Genomic DNA, 25,467 nt, shown 5'->3' on the forward strand with positions numbered 1-25,467 from the left:
GGTAGAGGAAAAGTTAGACTTTTCACTTCTTTCTACATTTTTCTATCATTTTAATTTTTTACGGTGAGCATTTATACTTAAATAACTAAAAGTACTTTATTTTTTAAAAGGAACTCTATAGCTCAATTCTAATAATCTTATTTAGATATTCAAAATTAAAAGACAATATTTTTCTGAAAAACTTGTTAAAGAGAAAGGCAACATAGTACATGAAGATAACAATGCAATGTAATTTATGCCTGTAAGCAAAACATCTAACCAAGTGACTGGATATATGCATGGAAGAGCTCTAAAATCTGGTTCCATGGGAACACAAGGGCTACTCTAAGGTTAGTGAAATTTAATGATAGCCCAATATGAAAAATTAAGAAGGATGGTTACTTAAATTGCTCGGCAAGAGAAGGTACAAAAACAACAGTGACAGAGGCAATGGAAGACAAGTGACACAAAACTCTCAAATGCTCCATATATAAAGTGAAAGAACTTCGGTAACTTCCACTCAAATCTCTGGCCAAGTTACTCAGTATGATGATCAATTTCAAGGGACACATTCTATGAGGGAATCAGATAAACATAAACTTATCTTTTACATATAAATGGCTCTCATTTAAGATATTAAGGCACATTTAAGACAAAATTATGACCAAAGGCTAGAATTTCAAGACGTAAACCTTGTGTTTGAAAATTATCAAATTCTCTGCCATTAACACATTCAAGAAAGGATGGAATGAAGTTTTGCTGGATATGATGCAGAACAGCATATGACAAATTTTAATGTGTATATGAATCACTTTGATCTTGATAAAATGCATGTTCTAATTCAGTAGGTCTGGTTCAGTAGGTTCCACATTTTCTTTTCTAATGTTTGTTTATATTTGAGAGACAGAGCGTGAGCAGGGGAGGGGCAGAGAGAGACAAAAATCTGAAGCAGAATCTGTTCTGTCAGCACAGAGCCCAACACAGGGCTCCAACACTCGAACCGAGATATCATGATCCGAGCCGAAGTCAGACGCTTAACCGGCACCAGGCACCCCTAAGGTTCCACATTTCTAACAAGACTGCAAAGTAGGAGATGCTAATGTCCACAAACCATATTTGGAATAGCAAGGATGTAGAAGGGTTATATGCATGTAATATTCTATAGTTCAATAAACTTCCCTTACACTTATATAGCTCTCAGTCACTAGCATATTACAGCATATACTCTATTTGTTAAATGTATTTACAAACACTTCACATACACTGTGATTTTAACTGATCTTCATAAAGTGGGAAGGGGAGATTTGGCAGTTTAAATTTCTTGATCAAGTCATACAACTTGCAGGTGGCATATACATTTTTCAAACAGGTGTCCAGGAAATAATAATTCCAAATGGGGAAAGCAACCTCTGGTCAAATTAAAATATGTTGGCTATAACTTTTAGAAGATTTCGAGTGCATAGAAGCATCCAACTGTTAAAGAAGACTTGCAGGGGATTAAAAAAACAAACAAACATGAATTTACCTTCCCTTCCTTCTCCACAACATTCATGGTAAGTGGAATACATTTGGAGAAACATTACACTATACTAACATTCATGGTAAGTGGAATACATTTGGAGAAACATTACACTATACTACCTGTCACACCATTCACCCCCAACATAAATAATAAATTCTAATAATATAAGTCTTCTCATAGATCTATAAACAGGCCATGTTCATTGTCACTGCTGAACTTCACCTGGTTCCCCCTCATAGAATGTCTTCCCTTTTCCCTGCCCACAACCCACTCAATTCCGAATTTTTCTTTAAGGCCCAGTTTAAGTCCTCTTCTTCCATTAATTAGCCTGGCCTTAAATAATTTATCGTTCTCCCTCTCCAAATTCTAATAGTGGCAGTTTTCAAACTTAATAAAAATATAGATACATAGAATGTTTCTTCAAATAAAACTGGATTTGGAGTGGTGTCATGGAGTACATTTTGTCTCTTTTTTTTAAGTACACTCCATGCCCAATGTGGAGCCTAACACAGGGTTTGAACTCACAACCCTGAGATCAAGGCCTGAGCTGAGATCAAGAGTCAAATGCTTAACCAACTGAGCCACCCAGGCGTCCCCATGGAGTACATTTTGAATACTACTTCCCTGCAGCATTTAACCTCTCTCCTCCTCAAATTATTTTTAATTTAAATATACAACACCTTGCACAACAATGTGAATATACTTAACACTACTAAATTCCACACTTAAAAATGGTTAAGATGGTAAATTGTTATGTGTATTTACTATAGTTTTTTAAAAATACACCGTCTTGTATTGTTCATCATTGCTTCCTGATTGAGTAAACTGAAGTCAAGGAGCATGTCATTATTTCTTCCTCAGCACTGAGCACAAAATATTTAAGCACTGGGCACTTAAAATACTCATTGATTCACTGACTGAGGTTTAATACAAACCTGTCCAAGTTCATGGAACCATTGAGAATTTTTCAAACTTCAACAAGCTTTGAAAGAAGATATAGATACTTTACCTATATCTCAATATAAATGAGTGCTTCCCTAGCTTAACACATTAACAACTCGTGAATTTGCTAGGATACAAGGGTACACTGCCTCTGTCCTGTGTCAGTCTAGCCATCCACTCTCCATTTACTCATGTTTGTCACTCAAATGTTTACCGAGTGGCTGCCATACGACAAGTATCGTGTCAGGTGCCTGATAATCCAATCTCACCAATAATAAATGTACCTATGTACATAGAACTCTCTTCTCCTGGTCTCTACAAATACCACGATAGATCAAAAATTGGCAAAGGGAGATAAAGAAGGCCAAGATATCCTGATAGCTTCAGAATTATTTTATCTTGCTTCTACCCTTAAGCTACAACTACGTGGACCAAACAATTGGAACGGTGCTTCTGTAGCACCTCTACACCTAACTCAAATTTTCTTCTATATTTTCTGAATGAAAGTCTGACATCAATTTTTATTCCTGTATAAGCACACTGAGAATTATTCTTCAGAGGCCAGTCGGTTACATTTGTAATTAAAGAACAATGATCTATGACGTATTGAACTTTATGAATGGTGATATGCATCCAAAAACCAGTACATACTTTAAGGACCATCATATCTAAAAATCAAGTTAAAATGTATTAAAATTCAGCAAAGCCTTTGAGTTAAAATGTAAGCTAAATTAAAACATCAAAATATAAGTGACTCTTTCCTTGATAACCAACTTTTAGTTGAAACTTTACTGGAGTCATACACATAGTACTCTCCATAGTGACTATACCTGAAATTACTAATAATCAGGTACTTGATAATAACAATAAAACAGTCATGCGATCTCATTTAACCCTAAAAACATGGTACAGTAAAATATTCACAAGATTAAATAATATAATCCAAAGTTACCCAGCTGGTAACCAGCAAAGCCAGAACCTTATTCCAGTTCTAAATATCATGGTCTTTCCACAGCATCTAAAAGTCCTGTTGGTAGCAACTAAATCCTCTTGCATACAGTTCTACACGAACCTAGACTGTGCCATGTTCACAGAATAATTAATAGTGTTACAATCGGTTTGGTTTTATTTAATATATTCTATCTACAGCAAAATTAACTACAGTGGAGCTATTCCTTTACTTGGTTTCCTGTTGCTTTGTGATTTCTCACCCACAAAAAAAAAATTTTTTTTTTTTTTTTTTTTTTTTTTTTTGAGAAAGAGAGAGAGAGAGAGAGAGAGAGAGAGAGAGACACACCAAGAGACCATGAGCCGGGGACAGGAGCAGAGGGTAATTAAGAGAGAAAAGAGAGAATCACAAGTAGTCTCCACACTTAGCACAGAGCCTGATCCCACAACCCTGGGATCATGACCTGAGCCAAAACCAAGAGTCAGACACTCAACCGACTGAGCCACCCTGGTACCCCTAAATTGTCTATATATAAATCAATATACCTCTCCCCAACAAAAACACACTGCAACAAAATACAATGTAAACAAAACGGAATGTTTACTTTTGAAAACGAACATCAACCAACTTTCAGAGAGCGTAGGTACAAACGGAAGGTAAAACAATATTAAGACCTTTAATGACTTTAAATTTTGGAAAATTGAGATAAAGATCAAAGATAGAAAAAAGTAAAGAAAAATATGACCATCTTCATTTCACCTATTTAATTATTTAACCCTAACATGGCTAATTATTAAATTATTTAAAATAATTTAATAAAATAATTATTTAATTATTTAACCCTAACATGGCTAAGATCCCTTCAAGAATCACACTAAAAAAGACAATAGGATTAGTCATGATAAAAATTAGAATACTAATGACTTACTGCACATATATACAAGAGGACAGTTTTTATTTCTTTAGGAACAAATTATCCCTACCCCTATATAGAAATATAAATGTTAGAATAAATTTATTTAAGCATAAATTTCTAAATCACCTGCAACAAATGATCAGATGATGTTGCTCCAAGACAGTTTTCTTCTCTACAGTTTACACTGCTCCTCTCCCGCCTGTGCAAGTGCATTTATGCTTGGCAGAAGCACGGGAAATAACTGGCATCTTTCTCACACATTTTTACCCAGTAAATTAAAGCACATTTCTGGTTGTCTACCAGTATCATGAGACAATTTTCATGTGTTACAAAAAATAATCTAACATTTCAAGGTCAAAAGTTGTGACTTATAATGTCATTAACTATCTGTTGCCAAGCCAATGCAGTAAGGTAATTCCCAAATCCTTACGTTTTTATTCCTTGTATGTTTATGAAGTCACTCAATTTGGGGACAGTCCATATTAGAATAGACCACAAAATTCACCTTGGTCATAAAGTTATAAATAGCTTTTATCTTAGTTACAAGATCTCCAAAAAAAAATAGTAATATTAGGCTCTGCTACATCAAAGGCAACCAGTAGAGGGACTAAAAGTTTACTTTTGCCATTAGCAGAATTAAAATCAGATGGTTCTCTCAGAGCTGTACTTCTTGGTGCAAAGAAATCTAAATATGTCCCTAAAGGATAGAGTGCAAGGTATAATATTCTACCTATTTACTAATGGAAATCTTCTCATTTAGAAAATTTATTTAAAAAAAAAAACAACAACTGATTTTACTACTGGTCAAAAACCTCAGGTAAAAATTCTGCTAAAGATAACATAAAATGCAAATGTTAAGTTCTTGCAATAATTTAATATTACCATGGGGTTAGCCAAAACAATGAAATTAAGGCATAAAATCTCAATAAGAAAATTTAAAGAATTAAATTAAGTAATCTTGGGGCACCTGGGTGGCTCAGTCAGTTAAAGTGTCCAACTTCGGCTCGGGTCATGAGCTCACAGTTCGTGGGTTCAAGCCCCGCATCGGGCTCTGTGCTGAATGCTTGCTCAGAGCCCGGAGCCTACTTCAGATTCTGTGTCTCCTCTCTCTGCCCCTCCTCCACTCACACTCTGTCTCACTCTGTCCCTCAGAAATAAATAAATGAAAAAAATAATAATAAAGTAATCTTACCCACTAGAACCCATTTTTGCAAAAAAGTTTTTGAAAATTTTCCAAAAAAAATTTTTTGAAAATATAAAAGGCTAAATTTCCCTCAAATACAAACTAACCAGTTCTCAGAATCAGAATTTTTTTTTTAACGTTTTTATTCATTTTTGAGACAGAGAGAGACAGAGCATGAATGGGGGAGGGTCAGAGAGAGGGAGACACAGAATCTGAAACAGGCTCCAGGCTCTGAGCTGTCAGCACAGGGGCCCGATGCAGGGCTCGAACTCACGGACCGCGAGATCATGACCTGAGCCGAAGTCGGCACTCAACCGACTGAGCCACCCAGGCGCCCCCAGAATCAGAATTTTTAATTTTACCCAATAAATTTAAAATGTAGTGGGGGGGGGGGGGGGGCTGGAAGAGAAACAGGAATTTTACTGTACTCTTAAATAAGTCTTAACTATTATCTTCCAAAGCAAAAGCAAGGCACCCCTGAGTATTCAGTAAAACTTTCATTGGCTATCTCTGCTATGGTACCAAAGGACTCATTTTCTCCCTGTGCACCATGCTCCATGTTATGTCCTTGGAACAACCTCATAAGGACAGCCATGGCAAAGCTACTTTTCCCATGGATTAAAGGGGCTACTGAAGAGAAAATGTGCACCAAATGTCAGCCCACCAGCTCTCCTGTGATGGCATTTTCAGCTACTTACACCTACTATTGCCTAGTTATTTTGCCATATGCCCAGAAAGGTACAGTCAAAAGAAATCAACCAAAGAGATGTTAGGATGTATAATGTCTTACACATATAGGCTAAAAGCGTATTCCCTAGCAAGAAAATCAGAAACTTCCAGAAACAGACTGTGCTTTTTCAACCTAAAACTTCCTTTTCAAGTTAAGTAATAGCAACAACAGCAACTATGTCAAAAGGAGGAAAGAATCGCCGTGAGAAGTAAGTACTGCATCAGTAATGGTTCTCATGCATATGCCACTGGACAAGTACTCAGTAGGACAGCTATTAAAAATTTTTTAACGGTTAAGTTGCTAAACTAGATGTTTAGGTCCCCTATTTACATCTTTGTAAAATCTACATAAATAAGAACATAAAGCTGGCATTATCAATCCTATTTTCCTCTACTACCATATCTAAAAAAGAGGTAACAATATATGTTCCTCTAAAATATGACCAACTACTTCATTCTCATTTAGAAATGCTGACACTCCCTATATAATCTGTCAAAATTCAGATTCTATAGAGAAAATATAAAACACAGAAATATTAATATTATTGTTCTGTGTTAGATATAGATGTCATCTACTTCATAATATTCATCTCCTTTAAACTTATTTCTAAAAGAAAAATATCTTAGGATGCAATTCACTTCCAAAGACTTGTCATAATACTGATAATAAACACAATTACAACTACATAGAAATGAGAAAAGCAGCTTTTAATACATACTTTGCAAATACAAGTCAACTAGTATATATAACATTTAGTTCAGTATTGCTCAACTTCAGGCAACTGCATACCACAACCAGAATTTTGTCAATATCTGCTTATTACCTGTACTAATATTTATGTACTCAATATTTCCCTTGAAGTCAGTTATTTTATTTTTGCCTCAATCTATATCAATAAGATCTATGAAATCACAGTTTTGATGTGCTAATTATATCTTCTATTCAATAATTCACTGTCGTTAATACAGTTTTGCTTCTTTCAAAGGGTGGGAGGTTCGTTGTATTACAGGAATGAATCACAACTGGTTAATTAAACATTCCAAACAAAATATATTAATTATTTAAGTCAATAAAGGCCTGACAGCCTTATATTTAAATCAATATTCCAAGGCCAGAATTACAAGTTTTAGGTTTGTTTTAGAATTTAAGATTATTACTTTTATAGTTATGATCTCAAGTGGTATGGCAAAAATGAGTCTTTTGATTAAAAAAAAAAAACTCTAAAATATTCATCTTAGGAAATTAGTGCTTATAAAAAAAAATAGCACCTCTGAATATATAGAAAAGATCTCTGAAAGGGGAGCCTGGGTGGCTCAGTTGGTTGAGTGTCCCACTCTTGATTTCAGCTCAGGTCATGATCCCAGGGTCATGGAATAGAGCCCCACATCAGGTTCCACACTGACCATGGAGCCTGCTTAAGATTCTCTCCCTCTCCCTCTCCCTCTCTCTCTCTCTCTCTCTCTCTCTCTCTCTTCTCCCCACCCCTGCACTTCCCCCACTCTCTCTAAAAATAATAAATTTTTTAAAAGATTAAAAAAAAAATAAAAGATCTCTGAAAGATACATTACAAACTGATTAACCATGGCTGCCTCTGAACAATGGAAGTGAGCAACTGTGTAACTTTCTATAATGCTTGAACTTTTTAACCATGTGCATTTATTACACATTCAAAACAAGTAGTCAAAATTAAAATGTGCTTAGTATCTAAAAATAAACCTTTAAAAATCTGCTAGTGTATGAAAACCTAGCATCTTAGAATAAAGTAAGGTCTATAACTACAGAAAAACATCAAAATTAAACAATTAAAATTCCACATTAAAATATATATTCCTTTAGTTTCAAGTAATTCTATTATACAGTTGTGTACAAATACAGTTCCTTTACCTAACCATACAATTCCTTATGTTAAAAATATTAGCATCATTAAAAACAGATGGAATAAGACTTAAGAAAAGGCCAGGGGAATCCCATATATTTATTTTAATATAACGACCAAGAGCAATATCCTAGAATTTGATTCAATTAATAAACCAAACAGCAATCATGTAAGAAATACTATAGGAGCGCCTAGGTGGCTCAGCTGGTGATCTCACGGTTCACGGGATTGAGCCCCAGGTCGGCTCTGCACTGACAGCAGAGCCTGCTTGGGATTCTCTCTCTGCCTCTCCCCCATCATGCTCTCTTTTTCTCAAAAATAAACAAACACGGGGGAAAAAAAGAAATACTGTAAGAACTGAAGAACAGTTTGACTTTAGGACAAAAATGTTAAGGAAACTCCATAACATACAGGGCTAAGAAATACTGCATCAAAAACCAGGAATATAAATTCAATAGGTCTAAAATATTAAATATTTAATAACTTCACAGAATTTGAGTTTTACATTTGAACTGGAATCTAAAATTTAAATAAGATTATTCTACAAATAAATAACTGGTTTTGGTAATATTTAAACAGTAATAGCAGTAAAAAAAAAAAAAAAAATTGGGGGGTACCTGTGTGGTTCAGTAGGTTAAGTGTCCAACTCTTGACACTGGGTCAGGTCATGATCTCACAGTCATGAGCAAGCCCTGCGTCGGGCTCTGTGCTGAGCATGGATGAGCTCATGTGCTGCTTGGGATTCCCTCTCCCTCCCTCTCTCTGACCCTCACCCTGCTTGTTCTCATTCTCAAAATAAATAAACTTAAAAAAAAATACTAACATTCTAGATAAAAAAAACCTAATATGCTCGTTATATTAAATGGACTAGGTAATATTAATTTGGGAAAAAATTCCAGCAAAGAATGTAATAGTAAACATGTTGCAAACATGGCAGAAAAAGAAAAAAAAAAAAAAAAGCCAGGATGAAAACCTATTTTCAAAGACAGATGAAGTTATATATAGCAATAATGCTGAAAATTAATTTGACATCAATAAATCACACAGACCTACCTATACTATCCAGACTAATCATCTCCTTGAGGTGTTGATTACCACCAAATGTATAGATATTACCTTTGCAAAAGTCTGGTTAAATCATGTCTTTAACTATTAAGAGCTATTTTTTCCTAAACATCTACACATATGTTCACAAAAAAATCATTCACACACACATCAGCTCTCCTACACAGAAGATGGAATTCAACCACAGGATTCTATGTAAGTATCTTCATGACTACAACTGAAAATGAGAAGGAACTGCCTAATAAATGTTTCATGTCAGTAAAGTTAGCAATAAAGCATTAAATTTAATAAAGCAAAAAAAAATTCATGATAAGCACTTGGAAAAATTGACAGTCTATTTTTTCCCATGTGCTATAGCTGAAGGCCAACTGAAAATAATTTAATTGGATAAATCATAATTCGAGATTAGTTTTAAGGGGCTCTGCTTTGTAAAAAAAAAAAAAAAACAAAACATGAATTTTCACTTTTTAGGAAAGAATTGATGGTAACCCAATTTCAGAAGGTTTTTTAGAAGGAACTATTAAAATTTCTCCAAATCCATTACAAAAGGTATTTGTACTCTGTACTCCCTAGGCTCTGACTCAAACATTTACTGATGCTTAGTACTAAGTCCCTTCCCAAGTGTTTATAGATTTAAAATTTTCAAAATAGGTGACATGTTTAGGAAATGAGAAACTAACCACATAATACTTGGGCCTTTCGCCAAGAAAAGTATATAAGCCCTTCTAACTATACATACAAATCCACAAAGGTTTTACCTTAGAAATGAACCTCATGAAAAAGCAGAGGTCATATGAATGACTGGATAGTTGTCACACGTTTTTGATAGTTGCTCTAAGCTCATTAAAATGGAAGCTCTAAGAATGACTCTTTTTTTTTATTACATTAAGAGTTACATTCAATATAATGTTGTTTGAGATTAGACATTGTCCCTTCTGGATTAACAATAAAATTTACATATAAAGACCTTTTAAAATTTTTTTTTAATATTTATTCATTTTTTGAGAGGGAGAGAGAAAGAGCACATGTGCACGTTAGTGGGCTAAGGGGAGAGAGAGGAGACAACAGAATCTGAAGCAGGCTCCAGGCTCTGAGCTGTCAGCACAAAGCCCAACATGGGACTCGAACCCACGAACCCACAAGATCATGACCTGAGTTGACACTTCATCAAGTCTGACACTTAATCAGTGAGCCACCAGGCACTCCAACATATAAAGACTTTTTGCTCTATTATCTGATTTAGGCCCAATTTTCTGAATGCAATTTCTTGGTTTTTCTAACTTACTGCTTTGAGAAATGGATTGACAACTAAAACTGTACAACAAAAATTCAAAATTTTACATTAGCTTTTACCTGCCAAAGTACATAAATGACCAGGAATTACCACAACTCAGGCATTATCAGAGGCCACAAAGACATCATTTTGCTTACTCTCAATAATCCAAAAGGACTGAATGCTGTCATCATCTTGTAGATGGAGCCTTTGTAACATCACTTACTGAGGTTTGCAGCCTAACCTTTCACAGAACACAGAATCATCTTCAATTCCGGGGATTAAAAATAATCTATTGTTGGGGCGCCTGGGTGGCTCAATCGGTGAAGCATGCGACCTCAGCTCAGGTCATGATCTCGAGGTCAGGGAGTTCAAGCCCTGCGTTGGGCTCTGTGCTGACAGCTCAAAGCCTGGAGCCTGCTTTGAATTCTGTCTCCCTCTCTGTCTGCCCCTCCCCAGTTCACGCTCTGTTCTCTCTCTCAAAAATGAATACACATTAAAAAAAACAAAACAAAACAAAAAAAAAACTATTGTTTTTAATCCTTTCAGAATAATTGTTGGTATGCTTTCAGTGTTCAAACTCGAAAATAACCAGAAGACTTTGTTGATGTTTCCTAATATCTAACGAGGTTTCCTTTTTTTTTTTTTTTTTTTTTTTTTTTTTTTAACGTTTATTTATTTTTGAGACAGAGAGAGACAGAGCATGAACGGGGGAGGGTCTGAGAGAGAGGGAGACACAGAATCGGAAACAGGCTCCAGGCTCCGAGCCATCAGCCCAGAGCCCGACGCGGGGCTCGAACTCACGGACCGCGAGATCGTGACCTGGCTGAAGTCGGACGCTTAACCGACTGCGCCACCCAGGCGCCCCATCTAACGAGGTTTCCTTTAACATGCCAGCATCAATACTGCCATTGAGGAGTTTCAAAGTACGTTACTAATAGCTAATGCTACAATTACTTTTTCTCACATACTCAGAACTGTTTTCATCACTGTAACAGTTTGTCAGACAATATAATCCTTCTGAGGACCTTTACTATGAGTCCCTCAGCTTATCTAGGCAAAAGCAAAAAATGGAAAATGTTAAAATGCCATATCCTTTTAAGGAACAGATTAAAAAAACAAGAGTGCATAGGAACAAGAATAAATCTTGATAAGACATCACTAGCCTGATATAAATTCGTCCCTTGGTTACAAGTAATCCTCTTAATTGTAAGATTCTTATGTTAAAATATTTTCTTATGTGCAACTATACCTCAATATACCAATCATCGGATTTTAGATCACGTATGCTCTAAAAAAGAACTATTATCATATAGAAAAAAATCCTTCCTAGGCTTATCCTATTTTTCCCACATAAATCTACATTAAAAATAATAAAAGGGGTCATAACATTTCACATTTGACCTTTCTTCTGTACAAGAACATCCTCCCTCCACCCCATCCCAACCAACACCAACTCATATTCTAAAATATACTATTTACAAAGCCCTAGAAATGGACTCAGATCTAAGTTTCCTCAAAAAATTAAAACCTTCTTTCTCTGAAAATCGGAAAACATGTTTGCTTTATTAAATTAAACATGTTATCAAACTGTTTTTGAACAAGAGATTTTGGAGAAAAAACTTTTCAACACCAAGGGGAAAATATTTTTGGAGCTTCAATTTAAAGCCAAAACCATCATGTTTGTTCCTTATGGCACAAAATTTTACATTAGCTGGAAATACTGGCTAGCTAATTCTAGCTTCTTACGATGTTTATGATGGATAGATGTTGGGTTATGGAACTTCTGTCAAAGGTTTCGGATTACAAAGCTTTGCCCTGTTAAGTGTTTAACATAACATTGGGCACGACAGTTAATCATCGTCATCTGAGTTCCTACCATGTGCCAAACAGGCACTTTGCTAAATGATTAATATTTCTAGTTCTTACAAAAATTCCCCAGAATTATGCTATTTTCACCATTTGGTGGATAAGTGATTTGAAGTTCAGTGAGGCTAAGGGGACTTGTCAATACAGCCTAAGCTAGTAAGTGGCAGAGCCAGGCACGACCAGTTCTAATGAAGCGGTTCTTTCTGTACCACACTGCTTATACTGAAAAAAGCTGTGTAACATACCATGTGCCCACAATTCCAGTTTTTAAAATGCAAATAAAAGGAAATTCATAAAAATGAGAGTGTTACAATAAATTACATTCCATACCACTTAATCTTCACCACAATCCTGCAGCATAGATCCTTTCACCTCATCTTCCTAATGAGGAAACTGAGGCTGAGAGGTTACATGACTGGCCTGGAACTCACGGATGGAGTGGGAACAGATAGAACCAATCAGAGTTTTCTAAATCTTAAAAGACGATGCTAAGAGGTTTTCAAAATTATCTTATATCTGGGCGCCTAGGTGGCTTGGTAGGCTAAGCATCCAACTCTTGATTTTGGCTCACTCAGGTCGTGATCTCACAGTTTGGGAATCTGAGCCCCACAAAGAGCTCCATAGCGAATCCACACTGACAGTGAGGAGCCTGCTTGGGATTCTGTCTCATATTCATATTCTCATTCTCATTCTCTCTCTCTCTCTCTCTCTCTCTCTCTCTGTCTCACTCCCTCTCCCTCTCTGCCCCCTCCCCAGTGTGAGCAGGGAAGGGGCAGATAGAGAGGGAAACAGAATCTGAAGCAGGCTCCAGGTTCTGAGCTGTCAGCACAGAGCCCGACACGGGACTCGAACCCATGAATCGCAAGATCATGACCAGAAAGTAGGACGCTTAATCAACTGAGCCACCCCAGGGCCCCCAACGTTCATATTAACTTTTTTCCAAGGGAGTGGGGAGGAACTCCAACTGCATATTAACAGTATTTTCATAGTGTTACAAGAAAGGCTAAATGTAACAAACTGGCAAAATGAATTGCCTGGTTTTCACCAGAGGAATCGAAAGAAAGCATATTCCAGTAGAGAACCACAGACATACCCCTAAAAAGGGACTTATATCTATTGGTTACACTTGTAAATAAAATTTGTTCTTTAATAACATACAAATTGCTAATAAAAAAATCTGTATGACTGTTCCATAACCATTTTTAATCTTTTAAAATATTTCATAAGTGTAAAGAAATCAGCCTTCTAAACTTTTCTGGGCTTTACTTTCTTCATGTATACAATGAGGAAGATGGAGTAAACTTCTAACAGCACTTGCAATTCTAAAGTCCCATAAAACAAAAGTCATAATGATACATAAAGTCCAATGAAAATTTCTGTCAGGAGATACAAAAGTTCAATCTTGTTCTCAAGAACGTATATAAAAATTCACTAAGCTTCACACTTTAGATTTGTGTATTTAAGTTGTACCTCAATAAAAAAGTTGGGGGAAAAAGAATCTGCTTCTTCTGACAAACTAAAACAGAAACAAAAAACTTTAGTATTTTGTCTATGGTCTGGGACCATGTTTAAATTAAGAAAATTAATAACACTGCTAAATAAAAATTAAGTCTGCATAAGGGCAATACTTTTTTTTAAATGAAAGAACACAGGGCTAGTAACATATGGGCACTGCTGAAGCAAATGAAAAAAGACCACCAAGATGATTATATACGTTAGAAACTTGAGTGAAGGGTTATATTGGCTAAGGGTTATTTTAAATATTTAAAGAAATTTCAAGTTATAAAATATTGCACAATCTCTTTGTAGAAACCTACGACATGAACGTGTCTAAACAGTTCTTTCCTTACTCCTGACCACAAATGACCTTAAATCAACTTAAAATACTTGAAAAGTAAAATTCTTTCATTCAAATATTACATTTGTTCCCAGCCTTTTAATTTTCAGTTGTACATAATTTAATATGTAATTATTGACATTCCCTTGCATGAAGGGAAAATAAAATTCTCTTTGAAGAAGTAAAACCTATTATTTTTTGCTTTTTATACTTATAATTTCTTACACAGTAAGAATTACACAGTAATTTCTAATTAAGAATGCAATAATGTCCTTTGGATATCCTTTTTCATTTTCTTTTGAAAGATCATGACAAAGCAACTTTTTGATCCTTCAGAAAACAGATTTAGAGCATATTATGAAGAAAAGTGAAGTAAGTGTTTTCAAAGAAAATAAAACCTAGGTCTTAAAATTTTTCATTTAAATTACCACCTTTAAAACTAATACTCAATAGGAAATAAATCATACCCACTTCATGCTACTTTAAGCTCAAACCTTCTTATTAAAATATCCCTTGATATACGAGAGGTGTTCCTCAAAGGTCCCTTGCAAAACAAACTTGTGTAAATCTCATCTTAAACGCACTAGGGGGAGCTCCCATTTGAGAGAATCCTACAACATGTGCTTTTGTTCTATGTAAAGGTCCCTTCTTCTCTAACTTGTATTCCTACAAAAAAGAATGACTTTCTGACTTATCTGAACCTTACAAACCATCCCTATGCTTTGTCATATTTATCAACTGCCATTAAGACAACTCGGCCAAGTGATAGTATTTACTTTCCACACTGCTTTCTCAGGAAGCAATACAAAGCCCAAGGGGAAAAAAAAATACATATTTAATAGGCTGTTAGATTTCAAAGCATGTAATAAAATTCTGCTTTAAAAATCACCACATTTTTATAATCAAAATTTCAAATTTAAGGTCAAAAAATAACAGAAAACTAGAGGTAAACAAACTAACCTGAGGGAAAAAAAGCTTTGTGTCTCCTTGGCACTTGACAAGTTTGAAAGTACATTTTTAATATACCATCCCATTTAAACCTCTAATCATTTCTATAATAACAGTACAATGGCTTCATTATTAGTAATCTGGAATATGAAGAAGCAGAGGCACAGGGTGGTAAAGCATGTTACACAGTAATTCAATATCAAGGTCAGGACTGGGATTCCAATTTTCACATTCCTGGCCATTGTGCTTCTTTTATCCAGTTAAAAAAGATGGAGAGAAAAAACTTTTAAGCAAATTTAACTGTAGAGTCCCCTATCCATCAGTAAGAATTATGAGCCAATAAAAATTATTGAAGATAAGTTTAAGAGGTTTATAAGAAGTTCAAGGACTGGCCAAAAGCCTTTCAATGGGGGAAAGGAGAGTCTCTTCAAACAAACGGTGCTAGGAACACCAGATGTCCACAGGCAGAAGAATGAAGTTGGACCCTTACCATACACCATATACAAAAATTAAGTCAAAATGGATTAAAAACTTGAATGCAAGACCTAAAACTAAAACTCCTAAAAGAAAATATAGGGGGAAAGCTTCAGAGACATTGGGTTTGGCAATGATTTCTTGGAGAGGATACCAAAAGCATAGGCAACAAAAGAAAAATTAAACTGGACTCCATCAATAATTAAAACTTCTGTCATCAAAGGACACAATCAAGAGTGAAAAGGGAACCCATGAAATCGGAGAAAAACTTGCAAATCACGTATCTGGTAAGGGGTTAATATCCAAAATATTTAAAGAACTCCCACAACTCAACGACAACAACAAAAACCAAATAACTTAATTAAAAAATAAGCAAAGAACTTAAACAGACATTTCTCCAAAACCAATATACAAATGACCAACCAGCATATGAACAGATGCTCAATATAAATAATTGGGCAAATGCAAATAAACCAGTAAGATATCACTTGTATCTATTATGATGGCCAAAATCAGAAAAACAGAAAATAGTGTTGACAAGCATGTGGAGAAATTGCAATTCTTGTGCCCTGTTAGTGGGAATATAAAACAATTGCAACCACTATGGAAAATAGAGGAGTTTTTCAAAAATTTAATAAAATTACAGGATCCAGCAATTCCACTTCAGGGTATATATTCAAAAGAATTGAAAGCAGGATCTCAGAGAGACATTTGCACACCTTGTTCATAGCAGCATTATTCAAAATAGCCAAGAGGTGGAAACCCAAAAGTCCATCATGGATGAATGGATATGCAAAACGTGGTATATACATACAATGAAATATTATTCGGTCCTAAGAAGGAGTATAAAATCTTGAAATAAGCTACCACAGCGATGAATGGTGAAGACATTATGCTAAGTGAAATAAGCCAGTCACAAAATGACTAACACTGTATGATTCCATTTATATAAGGCATCTCTAGAGTATTCAAATAGAGATAGAAATTAGAATTGTGGTTGTCAGGGACTGGAGGGAGGAAAAAATAAGTTATGTTCAACTGGTAAAAAGTTTCAGTTATGAAAGATGAAAAAGTTCTGGAGACTGGTTGCAAAACAGTGTGAATATACTTAATACTACCAAATTGTACACCTAAAAATGATTAAGACAGCAGGCACCTGGCTGGCTCAGCAGGAAGACCAGGGGACTCTTGATTTCTGGGTTGAGTTCAAGCCCCACACGGTTATAGAGATTACTTAAATAAACGAACAAGCAAACAAACAACGGTTAAGATGGTAAATTTGATATTATGTGGGTTTTCTTTTCTTTTTTTTTTTTTTTTTTTACCACAATTTAAAAATTAGGAAAAGTTCATGGACTTAAAAATTTTACAAAATACCATTCACCACTCTTTCCAGTTCATACTCAGCACAGAAGCACGTTCCAGTATAAAAATCTACTTTCTTTTGAAAAAAATGTCTACAGGTCAATAAATATAAAACTACTGGTAATATATTTCTTGACAGCCTAAGGGAAACAAAAAACCCAAATGGGAATCAAGTTTTCATTACTTCACCTACATTACAAGAAAAGCCTGTATTTTGTGCTACCTTAGTACTAAATAGATACTGCCTGGGTAAAAGGAAAAAAGTAGTATTAGAACTCTACCTGAATTTGCTAAGTTCACAAATATTTATGATGAAGAAAAAACTGGTTAAAATTCTTCTCCCTAAGATTCATTCAATTTGATCTTGTCTAAAAAGTTACTATTTTTCAAATGAGGTAAAACTTGGCATTGAATATCCTTTAAAAAATTAAACACATATTGTAAATGCTTTTAGGTACTGCTCAAGGATTCTCTTCATCAGATTTTCGGTGGTTCTCAAAAGATCAGCATTATTTGAAACTCTGGTGAATACATGTAAAAAACACGTGTGTCACATTTAGCTGCAATGATAAGCAATTTAAGTGTTGCTACAATATCCAAGGAAAAGACTAGAAAGAAGCTATACTTTGTTCCATGATTGCAGAAATATCAGCAAATGGTACAGATTTTCAAAATTAAATATTTATACGGATTTCTATACGCAAGGAAGTTTTTACTGGGATATCCAAAGTGCTTGAAGAAAACAATCACCAAGATGCGTTTTTTTTCTCAGCTACTTTAACCTTACTTACACCCTACAAAGTCTGTTAGTATCCTAATTACTAACATCTCAAAGACGATTTATTTGTAGATATACTTACTAACTTAACACAAGCAATACAGACATTGAAAATATCCTTGGGATTAGTTATGGAAAATCACATATGTACATGTATGGGGGGGGGGAGTAGCTATGGGGGTATCTAATATATATACATATACATCCACATTTAGGTATTTAAGAAAGTCATTCAGAAATGTACATAAATGTTTTTAGATGCTCTCTAAAAATATGCTCTGTCCCTCTCATCTAGCTCATGTTATCTCATTTCCTTTCACGTACTAAAATTATATACAAGTATTTAGTACTGTGGGTCCTACAGATCCTTGTAGAGTATGAAAGGGGAAGTATTTATGTAAAAACACAGGTTACAGAATAAAACTATTCCACAGAAAACAGGCAAACACAAAGTACTCTTAACAAAGAAAATACATGAACTATATTTAGTGTTAAGTATTTGAGACATCCAAAATTCTTGATAATCTATCCTTTAACAGAAAATGTGTAATATTTAAATCAGCGAAATAAAGACTTATGGTGAGAAATATCTCTGGGAAGATGTTTTCTTCTAATTAAGTGCTTTACTCATTTTCATTTGAAAATTATGGCTTCCTCAATTATTTTAATGCTAGTGTCATTTTTATGTGCCAATTCAGGACATAAGCACTAGTACTACTCCATGCATCCTTGCTTACTCATCAAAATAACTGAGAAGCATTATCCCTCCCCCTTCTTGAATTAATAAATCCGAACATGCAAAAGCATCCTAATCTCCAGGCTCTTCTCTTGGTCAAAGTGGTAACAGCCCAGCAGGACCACCTTCAACCTCAAACATCATAACGCTTTACAGATAAGAACTTAAGCATTCTCTGGTGGAAGATGGCAACTGGGAAAAGGAAAATACAAGTTTAAATTGCAAATGTCCTCAGCCTCTCCAAGACAATCAGCTTCTCTAAAGAAGCACCCTAAGAAATATTTTTAATAGGTGGCAGGAGGTAAATGTGTGTAAATGCCTTATGAAATATGATGCAGAGAAATAGGAAACAGTTCTTCCATACATTGACACCCGGACAACCAAATTAAGAGTAACCAAATAATGGCAAGTTTCAAATTTGTCTTTGAACTCAAAGAAGCTTGGATCAAAACCTTCACCAATAGGCCTGTATATCACTACATATAACAAAGAAATAGAAAAGGGTAAGAAATCTATTTTACAGATTCTTGGCAGAAAAAGTTCATGACAAACCTACCTAAATTACAAATATTGCAAAATAAAACAGGGTAGAAAAACTTAAAGATTTATGTGGTAAGAAAACAAGCATTTACTGAATTAAACAATGGAGGTGCAATTCAGTAGAACTAGAACAAAATGACTCTGAATCATGTATACTTAAATGCTATAGGATTATATTCAGCCCTTTCCAAAAATGTTTAGGTGCTCAATAGGTACCACTAAGCAAAGCATAAACATTTCTAAAACAAGGGAATAATTCTGTTTCTTCCTATATAAAGCAACCAAAAGTTATAATCACTGGAAATTTTCCTGAAATTTGTCAAACTCATGAAAATTGTGGCTCATAGACCTTGAGAAAAGAACAAAATGTATTCCTAAATGTATCATTTGTGGCAATAATGTTTCTGCACTACAACTTAAAAATTAGGGGCGCCTGGGTGGCGCAGTCGGTTAAGCGTCCGACTTCAGCCAGGTCACGATCTCGCGGTCCGTGAGTTCGAGCCCCGCGTCAGGCTCTGGGCTGATGGCTCGGAGCCTGGAGCCTGTTTCCGATTCTGTGTCTCCCTCTCTCTCTGCCCCTCCCCCGTTCATGCTCTGTCTCTCTCTCTCTGTCCCAAAAATAAATTTAAAACGTTGAAAAAAAAAAAAAATTAAAAAAAAAAAATTAAACTTGGAACTAATATTCCTTTGTTATGTGTAACATTACACATTCACCAGTATCTTTAATTTTCCTGGCCAGCAATCTCAAAAATTACAATGGACTACTTTGCCTTATTTCATAGTGAACCACCATATTGGGAGGGGGGGGGAGAGATAAAGAAAATTCAAAAAGCCTCTTTTCCAAAAGTATGGAGTTCAAAAATAATAACAGCCTCTGGACCCATGATTTAATTCAGAAGCGAATTCAGAATTCTTCCTGCAAAGATGCTTACTGTGGATGCTTCAACAGCTGAAAAATGTTAATGTACTCAGTTACTGCACTCCAATGAAAATCTTACCTTTCAGAATAACTATAAAATATGGTTAAATTAAACCCCGACAAAAACAAAAATTCCTCTGATGTTTTTACTAATAAAAAAAGTAAAACCACTAGTCAACTAGTGTCCAGAAGTCACTGCAGGAGTTGCACAATTGCCTGTGGGTACACTATCACAGAAACTGAGCGTGGTGAGGCAGAAAGTTTTCCCCTTTTATAACCTGAGTGAACTTCAAGGGATTAAAACCAAATTCATGTCAATGCTACAGCACAAAAATTCAGACTCTAATTCTGAATACAAATACATTTTAAGAAAAAAAAAATGAGGGCTTTAAAGCCAGTAAAATATGGTCAGTTTCACTTTTGTATTATGTGCATATCGTACTTTAATCTGAAATGCTTCATACTTGTATTTCATGTTATATAGGTTTTGGACTTGACAGTGTTTCTCCACAAAAAGAAAAATCAACTGTTTTTCCACCTTAATATTCAACCTACCTGCCCATAGTTGTCTATGCCAGTTACTAATCTATTTAAATTTAATAAATCAAAAGCTGTCCTTAGGGATTGGCCAAGAGTCGTAAGTCCTTCAGCCTGAAGGTTTTTCAGTTCATTCATAAACGTTGCATGGTTTTCCTTCCATCCGGCCTGTAAAGAAAATGTAAGAATTTTTTTTTTCATCCTTTAAAGCCATGTACACATGGGCAGCCGTTACAATATGCCGTTCGCCAAGGAGCTGCTTTGCTTCACTTTACAGTATGGTTAGATTAACGTGTTAATACCGTATCACCGCCAAGGAAACTCTCTTCAAAGGTGGCCAAGGATAAACCTGCTTGCTCTACAGCTTTTGGTGGCTAACAGCCTTAATACTTTATAACTTCCCTGGGGAATTTACTCCCGAACCTACTACCCAAGATTTGGGCATGCAAAAGGTACTGGTGGAAAGCAGAAGTGGGCAGGACTTCTGAAGTTAACCTGCAGCTGTCCCACCGGCCCGCGGCCCTGTGAGGAAGAATCCGAACACCAAGCTCCGCAGCCCCCCACCCGGCTCGCTCGCCAACCAGGGCGAGCGCGGCCGAGCCCCGGGCCGAGTCCCCTTTAATGCAAACCCGGGCTCGGCGCGGCCGGGCCCGGCTGTCACTGGGGCTAACTTGAATAAATATCCCCCACAGTTCATTGCTGCCGCTCACGCCGCGGAGGGGAAATGTCGGCCATGTTGATCGCAGCGCCGCCGCCGCCGCCGCCGCCGGGCCGGGCTGGGGAGGGGACGGCGGTGGCCCAGCGACTCCGCGCCGCGCCAGGACGCTCCGGAGCGGGGGAGGGGGTGGGAGCCCGCAGGGGAAAAGACCTCAGCGCCTGGAGCACAGCGGGTGGGGGAGGGGAGCATAATGAAGGGTGAATGGGGGGGCGGGGAGGGCGAGCGAGGAAGGAACAGGGAAGGGAAGGGGGAGGGCGAGGGCTGTTACCTTGATAGCATAGGGCGGCTCTTCGAAAGTGACCAGCATATACCTGTCTCCTCTGCTGGCAGGGTCCCGGGCACGGAGCTGCGGGAGAGCGGGTGGGGGACAGGAGAAGGAACAGGGCGGGCGAGAGGGAAGCACAGAAGCGAGGTTACGATGCGAAGGGGCGCCGAGCGGCCCCGCCGCCCCCCCCCACCCACAGTACCGCACACGCAGCGGCCACCCCTCCACGCCGCCCCCCACACACAGATCGGCCCCCACACACCGCCTGGAGCCCGGGCCTGGGCCGAGCCCGGCTCGCAGCGCCCGCCCGCCCGCCCGCCCGCGCGGTGGGGGAGGGGGTCCCCGAGCCCGGCAGCTCCCGCAGTCAGGTCCCCGACACCTCCGCCTCGCCGCCCCCGGCCATCCTCCCCCCCCACCCCTGCCGCCCGTGGGTCGCCGGGCCCGGGTCGCCGCCCGGGCTCGGTCAGTCGGTACCTTCATGAAGGTCTCTACCGCGCCTTTGGCCGTGTCCAGGTAGGTGGTGCCCAGATGGCTGCGCTGGTTCATAGAGGCAGACGTGTCTATCAGGAACAGTAAGATGGGCATAGTGCTGGCCGGGGACACCGGGGCCCGAGGTGGAGAAAGAGGAGATGGTAGAGGTGGAGGCGCCGGTGGCGGCGGCGGCGACCGCCGCTACGCGGGGCGGGGGAGCGCGGCCCCCGGGAGGAAAACACCGTCTGGGTCTTTCCTCCGGCTGCGGGGAGTTTCTCCCCCGATAGTTGAGAGGAAACTCCCCAGACCCAGTCCTCCCCGTCGTACCCCCGCCTCCGCCTCCTCCTGCCTGCCTGCCCGCTGGGGCGGGCGCCCGGCCGTCTGTCTGTCGGTCGGTCCGTCCCCCCCGCCTCGGGGGTCCCGTCCCCGCTCCCGGCCCCTGTGTGTGTCCCAGCGGGAGACGGGCCTGGCTCCCCACCCCACCCCCGGTGCAGGGAGTGGGGACCTGGGAGCTGGCGAAGAGGGGAGTGGGCTGAGGGGAGATTGGCCCTGGGGCTGTTGGGAGAAGTTTCAGGGACTCCCTCCGCACCCCGGCGGTGTCACCACTTTCTCAGCCCCTCTCGCTACTGAAGCGCTTTTCTCTCTCACACTCCGGTTTTAACTCGGGCAGGGTCTGCAGAGGCTCCGCCCCTTGACACGTCCTCGAGCCACGTGACGCACCGCCCCGTTATCCTATTGGCTAATCCCAAGATTCTCATTAGCATATTCAAACAGCTCAGGGGCGGGGGAAGCTTGTAGGCCGGCTCCGGGAACAGTTACTGAGCACGCGCGGAGGCGGGGCATCGGGTGCGCGCGAGAGCGAGCGCAAGGGACGAGCAGGCGGGCCAGCAGACGCGGAGGCGGGCTCCGGGAAGGGGCGGGGACCGACCGCGGAAAGACCGTGGCGTGGGGGAGGGGGCCGCGGCGGCGCGCGCGGGGCGGCCGCGGATGTGAGTCTGCGCGTCAGTGCCGCTGGCCTCTCCTTGGCTGTTGGAGGTGATAGGGGTCGGAGGAAGGGAAATGGAGGCTGGCCTCACCTCCCCTTGCGAGGTCGCTGTATCAAACCCCTTCCCCCGAGGGCGAGTGAGGAGGGGATGAGTAAAGTAATCAAATACCCGCTTAGAAGGGGGCCGGCCCGCGCGGTCTTCCCTCCGAGGAGAGCTCCGGGGCCTGCTGTCGCCGGAGGAGGTTCCTTAGGCCTGGGAGGGCCGGCCCCTGCGCGGGCGGGCCCGGGGCGGGGGAGGGGAAGTGAGAGGTTGTTTATGACCTGGGACTAATCTCCGCCAGTCCCACCGCTCCCGGCGGGGAGTGGGGATGAGAGGCCAGCTTCGCCCGCAGTCTCGCTCGGCCTTGGGGAGCGACCTAGGGTGAGGGCTGGACCCGGAGCACACCAGGAGCCCTCGGTGGAGGACCCAACAAAAAGAGGATTAACCTTCTGTTTTCCTAACTCAGCCCTTTAAAGGACATGGGGAAAGACTCAAATATCGATAAACATTTTGTTGCGCTTTTTATTCTCGGGGGGGGGGGGGGGTGGGAAACGATTCTACCAAATAACCTCTGTCAAGCCGAGTTTTCTTAGGACCAAAGAACGTCAATTTCAGAGTTAAAAGGGACCTTAGAAAACCGTAGACCAAGAACTCGTTTTTAAATGGAAAAACTGATTTCAGCTTGCCTAGGTGACAGAGTGGGTTCCTCATAATCCTGCCAGTGCTCTTCCCTTTCACTGCATGCTGTGTCTAAGACTGGTTCCGAATAATGTATGCGGGAAGTCGTTCTTGGTTAAACGAAACCCCTATTCACCCTGCCCGAAGTAATGAATCCTTTCCTAAATGTCCGAGGAACTGTTCACTCAAATATACTAGTTGAAAAACTGAAGACCGTGCCTGTGTGTTAGAGGCACACAACCCTTATAAAGACTATGTAGATGTCTTTAGGGCCTCTCCTGCTAGCCTTACATTTCGATTTTATTTTTTATCCTGAAATTCTTATTTGCCTGCTGATCATTTAATGAAATTGTTCCTATCAGTCTCAACACAAAAGAGACCGGTTTTGTAGCACTTTTTTAAAATCTTGAGTTTCATAACTTGGACTTTTTCCTAATACTTAGGACAACCTCTGAACTTCTTATGAATTTATAGTAGGGCCGTTTCAGTCATACGCTGTTCTGTGAGTATGTACGACAGAAGAGAGATTTTTAAGAGATTTGGACTACAAAATAAGATGGAATACAGGTCTTAACATCCAATATTTGCTGAGGACCAGTGGAGTTTTAAAATGATTAAAATGTGGACCCTGCCTTCAAAGAGCTTATGGTTTTTTTTAGAAAAATACTACATACATATTATTAGCTACTACAAGGCAGAGAGTGATTAGATGCTAAATAATTCAGAAAAGAGAAAAATGTATTACCCTTGGGTGATGAACATTTTCCAGGGCCAGTATATTTAAGATGTTCCTTAAAGCCACGTTTCTCTGAGATCCTAGATCTGGAGATAAAAAATCAAGAGTTCTTTGAGACTTTAAAATGTGTGTTTTCATTTTAATGACAATATACAAATTGTTACACCAGTTGTAAAGACAACATTTTTCTTTCAAAGTGATAATTTGCAAATGAAAGATTTTCATAGAATTGGCCTTCTGTTTACCAGTGCTTTTCAAGCTGGTCCATGGACTCCTGCCTATCCTAATATGTATTCTCTAGAATGACAGGAATTTCCTTTGCATTACTCAGGTTTGAGAAACACTGCTTCAAAGAATTGGTAGGATTTGAATATGTGGGTAAAGCAAGAGGCAGCTGCTGATGAAAAAGTCCTTTTCGACATTGAAAATGTAGCGAAGAAAGGAAGCTAACAGCAGTGCCAGGGGCTTCCTGGGGAACAGTGTAGTTCAGCTGAGCTGGAGCACTAGGTATGTGAAGAATAGTATTAAGATCCAGAAAGGTAGGTCAGATCTAGACAGTAGAGGGCCTTTATTCCAGACTAAGGATTTTTTTTTTTCCATATAAATTACAGTTCTTAGTTGGGGTACTAAGGACAAAGCAGTGTTTGAAGGAAATCAAACTCAACTACTGAAGTACATGAGCATGCATTAATAATGACTTTCCCTGTTATAGTTATTTGAAATCATTTCCTATGGAGACATCATGGCTCTTTCTTCCCTGACTCAGTGGAGTTGGCAGATTGTCATAAATGGAGATGTATGGTAGAGACAGTGTTAGATGCAAAGATCAGGAGAGCCAAGTCCAAAGAGCCAACCTAGAGCATAGAACCAGAACCTGTGCTTATGATGGCTTCTGAGATCAAAGACCAGGTTTCCAGTTCAGAAGCCCAGAAGTGCTGGAAGGCAAGGCCAGAGGCAAAACAAGAAAGAAATCAGGACATATATAGGCAGCAAATCAAGAGGCAATCAGAAACCAGGAAGCATTGACGAGTGGTCCCTAGACAGAATTGTGAAATAGGCCAAGTTTATTCTTAGTGACTCTGGTTGACAATTAAGCTATTGGTTGATGATGGCTTAAAGCAGTGGTTTGGGGCCAG

General features: G+C 38.9%; 1 protein-coding gene across 1 annotated transcript in view; it reads right to left on the reverse strand.

Annotated features, from left to right (window-relative positions):
* INTS6 (integrator complex subunit 6) overlaps nt 1–22,542 on the reverse strand; it is a 92,735-nt gene extending 70,193 nt beyond the window's left edge. Inside the window, exons 1-3 of the mRNA XM_058686361.1 lie at nt 21,896–22,542; nt 21,425–21,502; nt 20,457–20,606 (exon numbers count right to left, since the gene is read on the reverse strand). Of these exons, the coding sequence (XP_058542344.1) occupies nt 20,457–20,606; nt 21,425–21,502; nt 21,896–22,006 (339 nt within the window). The 5' untranslated portion in view covers nt 22,007–22,542. The remainder of the gene's footprint in view (nt 1–20,456; nt 20,607–21,424; nt 21,503–21,895) is intronic.
* Nucleotides 22,543–25,467: the final 2,925 nt, after the last annotated feature.

This window comes from Neofelis nebulosa, chromosome 1 (assembly GCF_028018385.1).
Source record: "Neofelis nebulosa isolate mNeoNeb1 chromosome 1, mNeoNeb1.pri, whole genome shotgun sequence".
Classification (NCBI taxonomy): domain Eukaryota; kingdom Metazoa; phylum Chordata; class Mammalia; order Carnivora; family Felidae; genus Neofelis; species Neofelis nebulosa.